General features: G+C 43.5%; 1 protein-coding gene across 1 annotated transcript; it reads right to left on the reverse strand.

Annotated features, from left to right (window-relative positions):
- Positions 1–7194: 7194 nt before the first annotated feature.
- Positions 7195–10133, reverse strand: LOC103561055 (chymase). The gene is given in 6 exon segments (XM_008535451.2): positions 7195–7475; positions 7883–7899; positions 7902–8136; positions 8363–8498; positions 9249–9399; positions 10076–10133. Coding segments are annotated over 6 exon segments (741 nt in total). The 3' UTR covers positions 7195–7331.
- Positions 10134–14180: the final 4047 nt, after the last annotated feature.

Consider the following 14180-nt stretch of genomic DNA (forward strand, 5'->3'; position numbering starts at 1 on the left):
CCTGGGACCCAGGCTGGACAGTGCAGCACCTGGGAACCTTGTGGGCTACCTGTCCAGCCCTGGCCTGCACCAAGCCTACTCTTCCTTGGCTCAGGGCTTACCTGTTTTTTTTTTTTTAAAGGGCAGAGAAACTTTCTTCAATGTTTATAACAACAACAACAGTGATAAGTAGTAATAATGGTAATAACTACAATAATGATGACTAACAACAAGGAGAATGAGGATACTCAATATGATGAAGATGATGATAATATCTATAAAGCTAAAGAGATAGGACCATAGAGTGAGTGAATGACCAAGGGCCTTATTAGGACTCATGGGTGGTTTGGTGTCAGAATTATAGTTTTTCATTTTGAATCTAGTTCCATGAAGGCAAAGGCCAAAGAGCAGGAGGGAAAAAGCAGGAGGGAAAGGAAAAGCCCTGTAAATTGAGTGTGGACCAAGGTGGTGTTCCTGGGAGGACAGCAGGAAGTGAGGCCTAGGGGACAGGAAAGAGAGGAGCTCAGGTCAGAGCTTGCTGCCTCCTGCCACCCACCCATCCCTGAGCTTGGACATCTGGCTGGAGGGGCTGCTTCCCTTGAAGAAAGACTTTAATTCCCTCCGCTCCCCCAGGGGTGACTTTGGCAGAGGCACAAAACAGCCCTTCAGTTAATCAGTTTGGAGCTCTGTGCAAAGGCCATTGACTGCTCATGGTGCTGCAAACAGCAATCACCTCCCTATCACCAGCTGTCGTCTCTGCTGGAGATGCACAGAAATGTCTGCCCACCAGAATTAAAATGAGAACCTCGAGGCCAGGTAGCCTTGCTGTGCCTGGAATGTGCATCTTCCCTCACCACCCACCCAAAATGCATGCCCTGTGGTTGTCTTTGTCGCCGCCGCTCAGTGCTTCCGTCTGCCCACCTGTGTCCCTGGCCAACACTCTACTCTGCATTTGGAATGCTCCATTCCAGTGTAAATCAACTACTGGCTCCCTACAGTCTCTTGCTCCACTTTCTTATTGTCAAAATTATACTTGCTGAGAGTTTAAAAAGTTAGATGATTCTGCAAGGTTATTTATAAAAAAGACCAGTCCCATTCCCTCCCCTTGATTTCTCCCCACACCAAAAATAACCAGTTTTACCTTTTTAAGCTTTTTTTTTCTTCTTATTTTTTTCTTCTTTTTAATACTTTTTTTTTGAGGAAGATTAGCCCTGAGCTAACATCTGCTGCCAATCCTCCTCTTTTTGCTGAGGAAGACTGGCCCTGAGCTAACATCCGTGCCCATCTTCCTCTACTTTATATGTGAGATGCCTGCCCACAGTATGGCTTGCCAAGTGGTGCCATGTCCACACCTGGGATCTGAACTGGCGAACCCCGGGCCATGAAAGTGGAGTGTGCGAACTTAACTGCTGCGCCACTGGGCTGGCCCCCTTAAGCTTTTTTTTTTAAACCTCAGTGTCTATAAATAACACATGCATTGCTATTTTTTGGTTTTTCAGTTTTAGGCATTATCTGTTGATTTCTTACTAGGAAGATGAGATTTTAGTTTCTTTTATCTCCCTACCTCCATCACACATGAGTATCCTTCCCATTCCTCCATCCTTCCAATATAGATATGGTCTAATTTGGTAAGGTCAATAGTCAATGTTTATAGTGTCATGACTATGTAAATGCTGCTCATAGCTGAGCCACGTAGTAAACTGTGTTTTTTCTCCTGTTCTTCTCAACTTTTATTTTTTCTAGAATTGATACCTTTCTTTCTTGCTTAGTTTTGTACACATATCTCACTAATTCAATCCCAAGTTGAATTTGCCAGGTGACTGAATATCCTCTTGACACATTCAGAGCAGGAGACATTCTATTTATTTCTTCCTTAGAAGTGATCTCTCCCAAGCCTTCTGACCTGCTCTGATCTGGACCACTTGCCTGGGATGATGCTGTCATCCTGGGATCTCACTTTATTTCTTGGTTTGCTCTCTTGTTTTGGTGGAACACATCTTCCCGTCCTGAGAAAGGGTCCTGGGAAGTAAACTATTTGAAAGTACTTTTATTTTGTGTTGATACAAACTTCTGTCACACAGGTGATGAATTTCCTGGACTGGGCTCTAATTTTCTTTTTATTTCTCTTTTATTTTTTATTCTCTTTTGCTCTGATATCTGGGAGAGTTCCTTCAGTTTATCTTCCATTGAGTTCTTAATTTCTGCTATCATCATATTTTAAATATCCAATAGCTTCTTTGTGTTCTTGGAGTAGTTATTTTTTTAAAAAAAATAGCATCTTGTTCTTGTTTCAAGAGCGCAATATTGTCTTTTATTGCCCTGGGGATATTCATGATTGTTTAAAAAGATTCTTCTTCCTGCATTTTCTCCACTTCTTCACATTTTTTTTTCTTTGTTTGTATTTTTCATTTTAGGGGATGTCCTCAGGTGGGACTCTTGATTGCCTGGTTAAGAGTTGGGGACCAAAAAGCTAAGTAAGGTTCATTGACTGTGAGCCTCCTCGTGGGGTCCACTGGCACCATCCTTAGTGGGGAACCTCGGATATCAGTATCTCCAGTTCATTCCTCTTGGGCCATTGGAGTCTCCAAAGACAACACTTCTTATGTCCTTCCTGGAGGGTGAAGACCAGAATGCCAGTATTCTGGGAGCCTAGTAGAGGAAGAGGGTTGAGGGGGGACTGGCAATGTGTTTCAGAATCCAGTGTTCAGAGTTTACTTACTACTCTTACTTTCAGTGTAGTACACGTGCCTTCAACCTTGCATTTTGAACCCCAGATCAGAGACGTTCTGTTTTATCTTCTCCAGTGAATACGTCTCTAGCCTTTTGCTGGGGTGGTGGAGAGGCAGTCCAGCTGTAAGGAGTGGCAGGTCTGATATTCTTCAAATTGCTAATTCCTTTTGGGGATCCTATAATGTAAATCAGATTGGTTTTCAACTTTCCCTCCTGGTGGCATGGAAACTGTCAAGTCTTTACTTCATTCTTCCAAAATTCTGTTGATATTGTCTCCTCTTTACTTTCTTTCTCTTGAGAGATAGAAATCCATTAAAAAACCCCTTTGCTGCCATTTTAGAGTGCTCTCTTGAGGGAGGAAAAAAAGTACGCGTGAGAGTTCGATGTGTTTTCTTTATCCAGTCCAGTTGTTTTAAATTTTAATGAGGTCAAATTACATTTTTCATTTTAGTTTATACTTTTGTGTGTTTCTATGAAATTTTTCCTCACCCTGAGTCTCTATCATTTCTGTGGTTTTTGTTTTTTGGGGAAGATTAGCCCTGAGCTAATATCCGCCACCAATCCTCCTTTTTTGCTGAGGAAGATTGCCCCTGAGCTAACATCCATGCCCATCTTCCTCTACTTTGCATGTGGGACACCTGCCACAGCGTGGCTTGACAAGCCATGCATAGGTCCACACCCAGGATCTGACCTGGTACACCCTGGCTGCCGAAGCAGAATGTGCGAACTTAACTGCTGCGCCACTGGGCCGGCCCTCCTTGTCTTTGATTTTTATTCAGTTTTTCTCTGCAATTATTTCTGTTACTTTCTCTCTTTCACATTCTGTGAATAACTTTACCCTTTTTTTTTTCTTTTTTCTAATTTTTTGGTTTTAAGATTTACCTCATTAATTTTTGGCACTTATTCTCAAATGCATGCTTTTAAGGCTATAATCGTCTCTCTAAGTCCCATTTTGTTTGTACCCCAAAAGTTTTTGTAGAAATTTTATTTTACTGTGGTAAGAACATCTAACATGAGATCTACCCTCTTAAATTTTTAAGAGCACAATACAGTATTGTTAACTATAGGTACAATGTCACTGAAACTTAGTCGTCTGGCTTAACTGAAACTTTACGCCCATTGATTAGCAGCTCCCCACTTCCCTCTCCCCCCGTCCCTGGTAGCTACCATTCAGCTCTTTGACTCCATGATACCTCATGTAAGTGAAATCATACAGCATTTGTCCTTCTGTGGCTGGCATAATTACATATTATATAAAATGACATTTAGCATAATGTTCTCAACATTCATCATGGTGTCACATATGGCAGAATTTCCTTCTTTATAAAGGCTGAATAATATTCCATTGTATGTATACACCACCTTTTCTTTATCCATTCATATATCGATGAACGTTTTTGTTGTTCCCACATCTTAGCTATTGTGCATAGCACTGCAATGAACGTGAGAGTCCCAGTGTCTTTTTGAGATTCTCATTTAAATTCTCTTGGGTAAGTACCCCAAAGTGGAATAGCTGGGTCATATGGTAGTCCTATTTTTAATTTTTTCTGGAACCTCCATATTGTTTTCCATAGTGGCTGCACCATTTTGCGTTCCCATCAACAGTGCACAAGGCTTCCAGCGTCTCCACATTCTTGACAACACTTGTTGTCTTCTGTTTTTTTGATTGATAATAACCATCCTAATGTGTGTGAGGTGATACCTCTTTGTGGTTTTGATTTGCATTTTCCTGATGATTAGTGATGTCGAGCATCTTTTCGTATACCCATTGGCCATTTGTATATCTTCTTTGGAGAAATGTCTGTTCAAGTCTTTAGCTCATTTTAAAATTATTAGTTCTTTTGTCAATAAGTTGTAGGAGTTTCTTATGTATTTTGGAAATTAGCTCCTTATCAGGTATATGGTTTGCAAATATTTTCTCCCATTCCATAGGTTACCTTTTCACTTTGTTGATTGTTTCTTTTGCTGTGCAGAAGCTTTTTAGTTTGATACAGTTCCACTGTCCATTGTTGCTTTTGTTGCCTGTGCTTTTGGTGTCATACCTATGAAATCATTGCCAAGATTAATGTCATGAAAGTTTTCTCCTGTATTTTCTCCCAGGAGTTTTATAGTTTCAGGTCTTATGTTTAAGTCTTTAACACATTTTCAGTTGATTTTTTCATATGTTATAAGGTAAGGGTCCAATTTCATTCTTTTGCATGCGGATATACCGTTTTCTAAACCATTTGTTGAAGAGACTATCCTTTCTCTATTGTGTATTCTCGGCGCTCTTGTCAAAAATCAGTTGACCGTATATGCATGGATTTATTTCTAGGCTCTCTATTCTGTTCTTTCGGTCTATATGTCTGTATTTATGCCAATACCATACTATTTTAATTACTGTAGCTTTGTAATATATTTTGAAATCAGTAAATGTGATACGCTCCAGCCTTGTTCTTCTATCTCAAGATTACTTTGGCTGTTTAGAGTCTTTGTTTTCATATGACTTTTAGAATTGTTTTTTCTGTTTCTGTAAAAAATGCCACTGGAATTTTTGTACAAATTGCATTGGACATGTAGGTCACTTTGTGTAGAATAGACATTTTTCGCAATATTAAATCTTCTAATCTATAAACACAGGATATCTTTCCATTTGTTTGTGTCTTGTTTAATTTCTTTCATCAAATGGTCAGGGAAAGACCAATTTCCACTTATAAGAACTTACAGTGGCTGTAATTTGTTTGCAAAGACTTTTCTTAGAGAAGGGACAGCTGCTGAGATGAATTCAAGGGTGGTGGGCAGTGCATTGAGAGAGGAGAACTACAGAGCAGTCAGAACATAATATTTGTAAGAATCAAGTTTTCCGGAACATTCTGGAGCTGTTTTACATAGGGTCTTGTGATAGGGTAAGCCTTCTTTGTTTTCCTTTTTCAATGTTTTTGGTAATCGTTTACTATATAACCACTTAAAAATACTTTCTAATGTATAAGGGAAATTAATTTCTCCCATATACTGATTCCCTATGTCAAGCTGGATTGCAAGGGCACGAAGCAGCTAGGGGAACAATGAGAGGGAGGGAAGGGGACAGTGCACAGTATCTCAGGTGAAGACTCAGGTGTGGGTGGGGGCTCCCTGTTTGACCAAAGGGAGACTGGATAGCTCTGTGTGCTTATCTGCTGGTAGGTGATACATGGTGCTCAGTCCCCAATAGTTAGAATACGTGCGGTTTGGAGCCTGAGTAGAAATAAAATAAAAGTAGCTATTAATCCTATGCTCTAGAGATAACCACCATGATTGTTTTGATGTAATTACTTCCAGTTTTTTCCTATGCATACATAAAATATATAATTACAAAATTAAGATTCTACTGGAGGGAGATTTTTGTATTGCTTTTAAAAAGCATTATATTATGTTGAATTTTCCCACATGATTAAATGTTTTTGAAAATGAATTTTTTTTCAAAGATTGGCACCTGAGCTAACATCTGTTGCCAATCTTCTTCTTTTTTTTTTCTTCTCCCCAAAGCCCCCCAGTACAAAGTAGTAACAGTAATTCTAGTTGTATCTGACTATTTCTTAAAGACAAATTCCTAGAGAGAGCTCACTTGGTCTCAGGGACTCACACCCCCTCAGAGTGGAGTGGTATCAGCCACAGGCTCCTGTCGTGTTTGTCCGCGTCCTGCCGTTTCCTCTCCTCCAGCCCGTCCCTCAACTGGCATGAGTTTGAGCAGGCTCTCGGCTTTCGACTTCCTGCTGGTTTGGGCGCAGCCCTTCGTGGCTGGTGTTGCTCAGGAGATCTTGTGATGCTATCTATCCCTCCTCTTATCTCCTCCAGGTATCTGTTTTGCAGCAGTGAGAGAGAGGCAATCTTCTCTGCATCTCAGCTCAAAGCTCCACAGATGGTGGATCTTCTCTTATTAAGGTGGACTGTGAGGAGGGCCCTATCTGGCACCAACTGCCTTCCCTATATCATGTATCTAAATCAATGTTTCTCAACTGAAGGTGATTCCTGGCCCCCCAACCCCTGAGGGACATTTAGCAATGCCTGGAAACATTTGTAGTTGTCACAACTTGGTGGTGGAGGGGGGTGTTGCTACTGGCATCTAATGGGGAGAGGTCAGGGATGCTGTAAACATCCTGCATCTTGTTTGCAATTCAAAATGTTCTTAGTGATTCTGAATGTTACTAAAGATAAACTAGAATTGGTATAATGTTGTTGATTAAGAGAAGGAAGGATCTGGTGTAATTTCTTGTTTAAGTTGGAAATATGGATCCTGCTTCTCCAGGGAATCCCTTTCTCTTCTTTCCTTCCCTATTTTTTCTTCATTATTTCCTCTCTGTCTCTCTCTTGTACCCACACCCACACACCCACTCCCTTCAAAGCTTGTAGGCTGCCTGGGCTGGGAATCAGGTTGCTATGTGCTGGGAGAAGAGAGTATCAGAGAGAGGAGACACAGACTCAAGTCTGAAAGCTGGGTCTTTATTGAAGTTTATTGAGAATTCTGTACCTGGAGGAAACTTCTTGAGGTTTAGGGATGTGGCAGGACTTCAGTAGGAACCAGAGGCAGCTCCAGAGTGAGTGGTACAGAGAAGCTGCTCGGTTCCAGGTCCAGGTTTCCTCCCAGGCTGTCCTGGGCTCCAGGGTTAGTTCTCCTTGAGGACCTCATTGATCCAGGGCCGGTAATGGGAGATCTGGGTGAAGACAGCAGGAGGCTTTGCATCCACCCGGCCATAGGAGACAATGCCCTGGGCCACCCCAGCACATAGAAGAGGACCCCCTGAGTCTCCCTGTGGGTCAGAGAGAGAGAGAGAGAGACAGAGAGAGACAGAGAGCACAGAAGGTGAGCCAGGGAAGTAATCCACTCCTGCCTGTAGGTCCCACCTCTGAGTCATGGCCAGACCGAGGGTCAGACTCAGGAGCCCTGGCTTCTCATGGGGTCATACATCTCAGTCTGATGCCCCTTCTTTCTTTCCTTCTTGTCACCCCTGTGCCCTGGGCAGCAGCCTGGGAGGGATGGTCAGAGACTGCCTGGGGCCATAGGAGGACAGACCTGCAGAGGAGCAATTCCAGATTCCTCAGTCCTATCATCTCAAACCCCGTTGCTGACTGACAATCTTCTGACCTCATCTCCTTTCCGGAGATGCCTGGACCCTGAACAGTGATTTCTGGAGAAGAACCCTAGTCTGAGGATCACCTTAAATGCAGATTTGTCTTCCTTGGATTGCCAACACACAGCTGGAGATTGTGGTCAAAAGTCATAAACTGTCTGCAGGCCTGGGGATCCATGAGTCGCAGCTTCACCTCTTGCAGAGTGTTGGAGTCCAATACCTCTGCTTCTGTCATTCCCCAGCCAGCCACCAGGCACATCCTCCCAGGTGGGATGAAGTTGAATTGGGGTGGAAGGGGGAGTGTCCCCACAGCCAGGGTCAGGTTGACTTTCTTCTTCAACTGTGAAGGGAATGAGGGGCTGTCAGTGCTAGAAATGGGTTATGGGGCAGTTGGAGGCAAGCAGGGAGGGACAGGGCGGATGGCTCCACATTGGAGCCACGTCCAGAGGGGTGAGTTGGAGTTTGGGGGTGAAGTCCAGAGGCAGCTCGGGAAGTTTCAGGACAATGGGGACCTGAAGGAGAAGCCTAACAACAGGAAATGGAGAAGGGAAGAAAGATGTTGTCACCTTTAGTAACATGATGTCATAATGAGTATTTCAGTCGCCATATTTTGGATGAGGGAATTGTTTTGCAACCTCAAGCTTCTGCCATGTGTCTTCTTTCTCTTTTATGTTATGGGCTCCAAGGGTGACTGTTATAGACCTGTTGTGAGGGAGAAGGAAAGACAAGGAGACACAGTGATGGTGTGGGGTTTCTCCTGAGATGTGCCTATTCTGAGAAAAGAGGACTGGAGTCTCTCACAGGCCACTGGACTTTACCAATCCCCCCTTTCCTGGGCCATTTGTGCCATTTGAGGGGCTCTGGTTTTACTCAGGGAAGAGCTTTCTTAGGGAACAGAGTTAATTTTAAGGACCCTGGGGAGTTACTGGGGACCTAGCAGGCCAGGGATGACCCAGGGGACAGGGTTAGCACTTCCTAATTCAGGGAGCCCTGTATGAGGGCCAGCCCTCTGGAGCAAGAGATATCAGAGGAAAGGGGGAAGTGGTGGGGTCTCATGGGGACCCTGTTCTCTGTCCCCCATGAAAAGAATAGGTTCAGGTCTTTGAGAACTAAAGGCCAGTGTTCTTGAAAAGGACACAGAGGAAGTGGCCTGGGAACAGGGTGGGGCCCTAAAAAGTGAGTCACATATCTTATGTGTTGGGTGGGGGTGAGGAGGAGCTGCTTTTAGAGGAGAGACACTGGATGGGACCTACTTTTCCTTTGTAGGGGAGCTGAGCTCACAGTGACTGAGGATCGGGGCAGCTATTCAATTATGAAACCGATTTCCTTAAGCCCAAGTGTTGCCTTTTCTTAAAGTGACCCAGGCCCAGCAGCCCTTTCTTAGGCCCCCTGTGGGTGTGTCTCTGGGTGCTACCCTCCCAGTTGGAGATTAACAGGACCCTGTTGTCTCACCTTCCTGCACAGTGAGCAGCTGTCAGCACAAAGTCCTGTCTTATCAGGAAACCACCACAGGTCACCAGGGTATGCTGGGAAGTGACAGTTTCCAGGTAGGCCACGTAAGGGCGGGAGTGTGGCTTGCATTCTGTGCCTCCGATGATCTTGCCTGGAGCAGAGAGCCCCAGGGCCTGAACATAGGCATCGGTACTCTTTCTAGAGAGTGCCTAAGTTGGGTTAAGGTTGAGAAAGGCTTCTCTTGAATCTCATCCTCACCCTGTAGTCTGCCCGTCTTCCCTCTCAGGTTTCTCCCTGCTTTCCCCACCCACAACCTCCCACATAAATTCTCATTCCTTCCTCCAGGCACAAGAGCCAACCTGGCTTTAGATGTCATTCAGGCATTTTCACCTCAAATTTCCCCCACTCCCATTCTTCCCCCGACTCAACCCTCCTCTGTCACCATGCAGGATCCTGTCTCAACCTTCTCCACAGCCCACGAGTAGTGTCACAGAATGGCCAAATTACAGGGTAACGTGTAGCCCCGAAGTTCATAAGAAGAAGAGAACGTAGGACTTTATACACATTATCACATATTATATTGAGCAGATACCCCTCTTCCTTTCACCTGCTCTGGCTTTCCCCCAGTCAACGTGAGTTTCCTTATTCCTATGGTAGGAAGTACCATAGGCTGCAGAGTATGCATGGGCAGATCCAAAGTGGAAACTTCACTCTGGGCTCTTGAAAAGAGATCCTGGGATCCTGTTTAAGGGTCGGCACCCTTCGGACTGAACTTTGTTTTAGGAGCTGATCCTGCAGCCTACAGAATGGAGGACCCCGAGACTCACCAGCTTCAGCTCTGGAGCACAGGAGAAGGAACAGCAGGGGGAGAGGAAGACGATGCATCTTCTCCAAGAGGCTGCCCAGGGCAGGGACCGCTTCTACTTTCCAGTCTTGAGTTTTATAACTCCCAGCAAGTGAGGGCAGGGCAGGGCTGGTAACCACAGAAACTGTGTGGTCATGTTTTTTTCTCTCATACTAAGCTGACTGTCTTTCTGATCAGAAGTTCCCCGAGAGATGCCCTCTGTTTTGCTAGAGGTGAAGTTGAGGCCTGAGTTCCCAAAGTCCTGGCTTCCAGGATGAGCTCTCAACCATGCTGCCTTATCTGGGGTGGGAGGTGGAAGGAATGTGTCTTTCCCAGTAAGGGCAGTTTGTTAAAGACCCATCAGAAACATGGGTTGGGGAGAGTCTTTACTTTGAGCGTTCAGAAGTATATGCACTTTTATGGCTATGACCCAACATAGGAAATGCATTGCAAAAAGACCAGTGCACATACATAAGTATGTGTGAGTACATGAGCGCAAACATGCACACATACAAATGAATCGTAAGTTCCAGGAAACAGTATTTATCGTTATCACATGCAATGCTCTGTTAGTTTCCATTCCATTTTATTCCACTCCATATTAAAATGTGAGCAGCGCTCCATTTGAAGGATGATTACCTGCAATTTGAAAAACACTGATCTGGATCTCTCTCTTTCTGTGATTCAGCGTTCACTGACAGAAAAGAGAGAGATCCAAGGAGGGCAGATGAGAGAAGGGAACACTGTGTGATAGGACTTCACATACAGGATCACAAGAGCAAATGGGATTGGAATGAGCATTTTTTTTAAAAGATTTTTTTTTATTTTTTTCCGTTTTCTCCCTTAAGCCCCCCCGTACATAGTTGTATATTCTTTGTTGTGGCTCATTCTAGTTGTGGCACGTGGGACGCTGCCTCAACGTGGTTTGATGAGCAGTACCATGTCCGCGCCCAGGATTCGAACTGACGAAACACTGGGCTGCCTGCAGTGGAGCGTGCGAATTTAACCACTCGGCCACGGGGCCAGCCCCTGGAATTAGCATTTTTTGAGAGCCTATACATACCATGTATTATTACAAGTCTTAGATATATTACTATTTTTTTTTTTTTTTGAGGAAGATTAGCCCTGAGCTAACCACTGCCAGTCCTCCTCATTTTTGCCGAGGAAGCCTGGCCCTGAGCTAACATCCGTGCCTATCTTCCTCTACTTTATGTGTGGGATGCCTGCCACAGCATGGTGTGCCAAGTGGTTCCATATCCACACCCAGGATCCGAACCGGTGAACCCCGGGCCGCCAAAGTGGAACGTGCGAACTTAACTGCTGCGCCACCGGGCTGGCCCCTACTATTTTTGTAACAACCCAGTGAAGTAGGAATTCTTGTCTCAATTTTATGGATGTGGCTATCAAGGCTTATGGTTTAGAATTAGATTTTCCCAATTCCAAATCAAGGGTCCTTTCTGCTCTATCACCAAAGAGAAATAGAGAAATAGGGTCCTGTCAGTGGGGATGTAGCTGTAGAACGATGGTTTGTTCCGGGGGGGCTGGGGTTTCCTACTCTCATCTTATGAGTCAAGCTTGTTTTGCTGAAATAGAAGTTTTCCTCTTTTTCACAATGGTCTTGGGAATACCATTACTGTCACTTTACAAATGTAGAATTGAGAGTCAGACACATTAACATCACCTAGATTACACAACTCATAACTATCATAACTGTGTTTTAAGCACCTATCTGTTGTTTTCCCTGGACTGGGAGAAGCAGGGAGCCCAGGGAAGAGTTGGGTAACATGGGGGAGAGTCACTTCTCTTGGAGATTTATGAGGCATTTAGTTTAGAGATGGGGAAACAGAGAGGATAAATACTTTCCCCAAATCATTCTACCATGCCCTTGATTTCAGCTTGGGCTTGTGACTGGGGTGATCCATTCCTCGGTATATATTGGCTGGGTCCTCTGTTGCCCTCAGCTCTGACCCTCTCTAGACTAGAACATTTACGCATATTCCTAATGTCTGAGTCCCTGTACTAATTCTTTCACTCTCTAGGGTTGCCAGATAAAATACAGAATGCCCAGTTAAATTTCTATTTCAGGAGAACCCAAGTCATTTTTTAGTATAAATATGTTATTGTCTATCTGAAATTCAAATTTAACTGGGAATCCTGTATTTTTATTTGTTAAAGCTGGCAACCTTACTCTGGGCATTCCATCATCAGCAGAACAGAGGAGAATCTGGAGCTGGAGAAGTCCTGTCCTGTGGCCCTGCGCCTGTTGGAGCAAGAAGCAGAGGTGTAAACAAATTAAGAGTTTCTGTTTTTCACTGATGTAATGAGAAGTGGAGAGACAGGCAGTCCAGGGCTAGTATGATAGCTCCACAGTATCATTAAGGTTAAGATCCACCAAGATCCACTTTTTATTTCATGAGCACTGGCTGAGGGCAAGGGAGTAGAATAGGTACAGCTCCAGTCAGGTGACCAATTTCGGAAATGAGAAAATGCCCATATTTTCTTCCTTGCTCTGTCATGTGTGTATTTGCGTATTTTAACAGATTCCCTTTTTCTCTCTCCTATGCCCTCCTTCTGCTATTTTCTTTGTGGCATGTTGTTGGTGATGAACTTTACAGTTTAGTCTGTGGTATACAGATGTCAATTTGGGAGCATGACTAAATTAGAGGTGGAATGAGTATCACCTAGAGATCCTGTACTTGGAGCTGAAAGCAGTAACTGAAGAGACTGGTTATTGTAGTTCTGGAGAGAGCCAAGCCTCATTTTCCTTTGTATAAAAGGTAGTGAAAATTGTGTTCAATTTTTATTTTTAGGAAGGTTGAGTATGGAAAAAGCGTGCACATTCATGTTGGGCAGCCAAGTGATAGATTGTAGTGGACATCTGCCATGTATTTGGTGGATCTTTAGTGTCTTTTGAATACCCTTCCTGTGTTAGGGGAATTCTCAATTGTGGTTCTTGCCTTCCTAAGGTAGAATACACAAACTTCCTTCCCCAGATTGTTTTGCATCTAGGGCCTGACCATTTGACTGAGACTCTGCCCATCAGATGAAAGAGTGTAAAATTGGATTTAGAAGGGGATAACGTGAGGAAGTAGGCATTATGTGGAATTAATTTTTGTAGTGAGGGTGGGTGAGAGAGGGGTCTGACTTTGAGGGAAGAATTAGGTTCAGGTGTCTGGGCCAAGCCAATGGGCAGTGAGGCCTTTGCGGAACAGTCCTGTGGTGTAGTTTGGACATTGTTTCTGGCTCCAGATCCGATTCTATGGCATCTTGGGAGGCAGATGTTGGTTCTGGATAAGGAAGAATTTACTAATAATCAGTTGTTATAAAATGAATGTGTGGTGAGGGGAAGTAAGTGATTTCCCCATTGCTGGAGATATTCAAGTAGGGATTGGATGGAGTCTTGTTTAAGATTCACAATTAGCAAGAAGGTTAGGGTTAGACTTGATATAAAAGCACTGGCATTTAAGTGGTGGCAGTGATTCCTTACCCACTTTAATGCAGTAGGATCATCCTTTCTCTGAGTTCATGAAACATTTATTATCTGTGCCAATATTCACTTTGACATTCAGACCATGGAGTTGGCTTTGCAGTTAGATGAGGTGAGCTTGAATGCTGCTTCTGCCACTTAACTATCTGTCTGACCTTGGGAAAGTTTCTTAAGTTATCAGCCTTAGTTACTGTATCTGCAAAATATGAAAAATGATATATAACAGAGTTTTTGAAGAATTAAGTATGGTGCTAAATGTAAAATGCCACATGCTTGGTCCTTAATAATTGTTGGTTTTGTTTCTTTAACTGTATTATACCTTGTACTGCCATATAACCATTTGATGGGTAAATGATAGTTATGTCCTCATCGAGGCTATATATTTTTTCCTCTAACTTCCTTTAGACATATTACAAATTAATCAGATTTACAGACTTCAGTTGTTCTCTGCTTTGCACACATCTTGTTTTATTCGTTCAACTTTAGGCTGCCGGTTTATTTCTTAACCTTCTTTTTTTTTGAGGAAGATTCACCCTGAGCTAACAGGCATTGCCAACCTTCCTCTTTTTTAAATTTCTTGAGGAAGATTAGCCCTGAGCTA

The sequence above is a fragment of the Equus przewalskii genome, chromosome 1 (genome assembly GCF_037783145.1).
Source record: "Equus przewalskii isolate Varuska chromosome 1, EquPr2, whole genome shotgun sequence".
Lineage (NCBI taxonomy): Eukaryota > Metazoa > Chordata > Mammalia > Perissodactyla > Equidae > Equus > Equus przewalskii.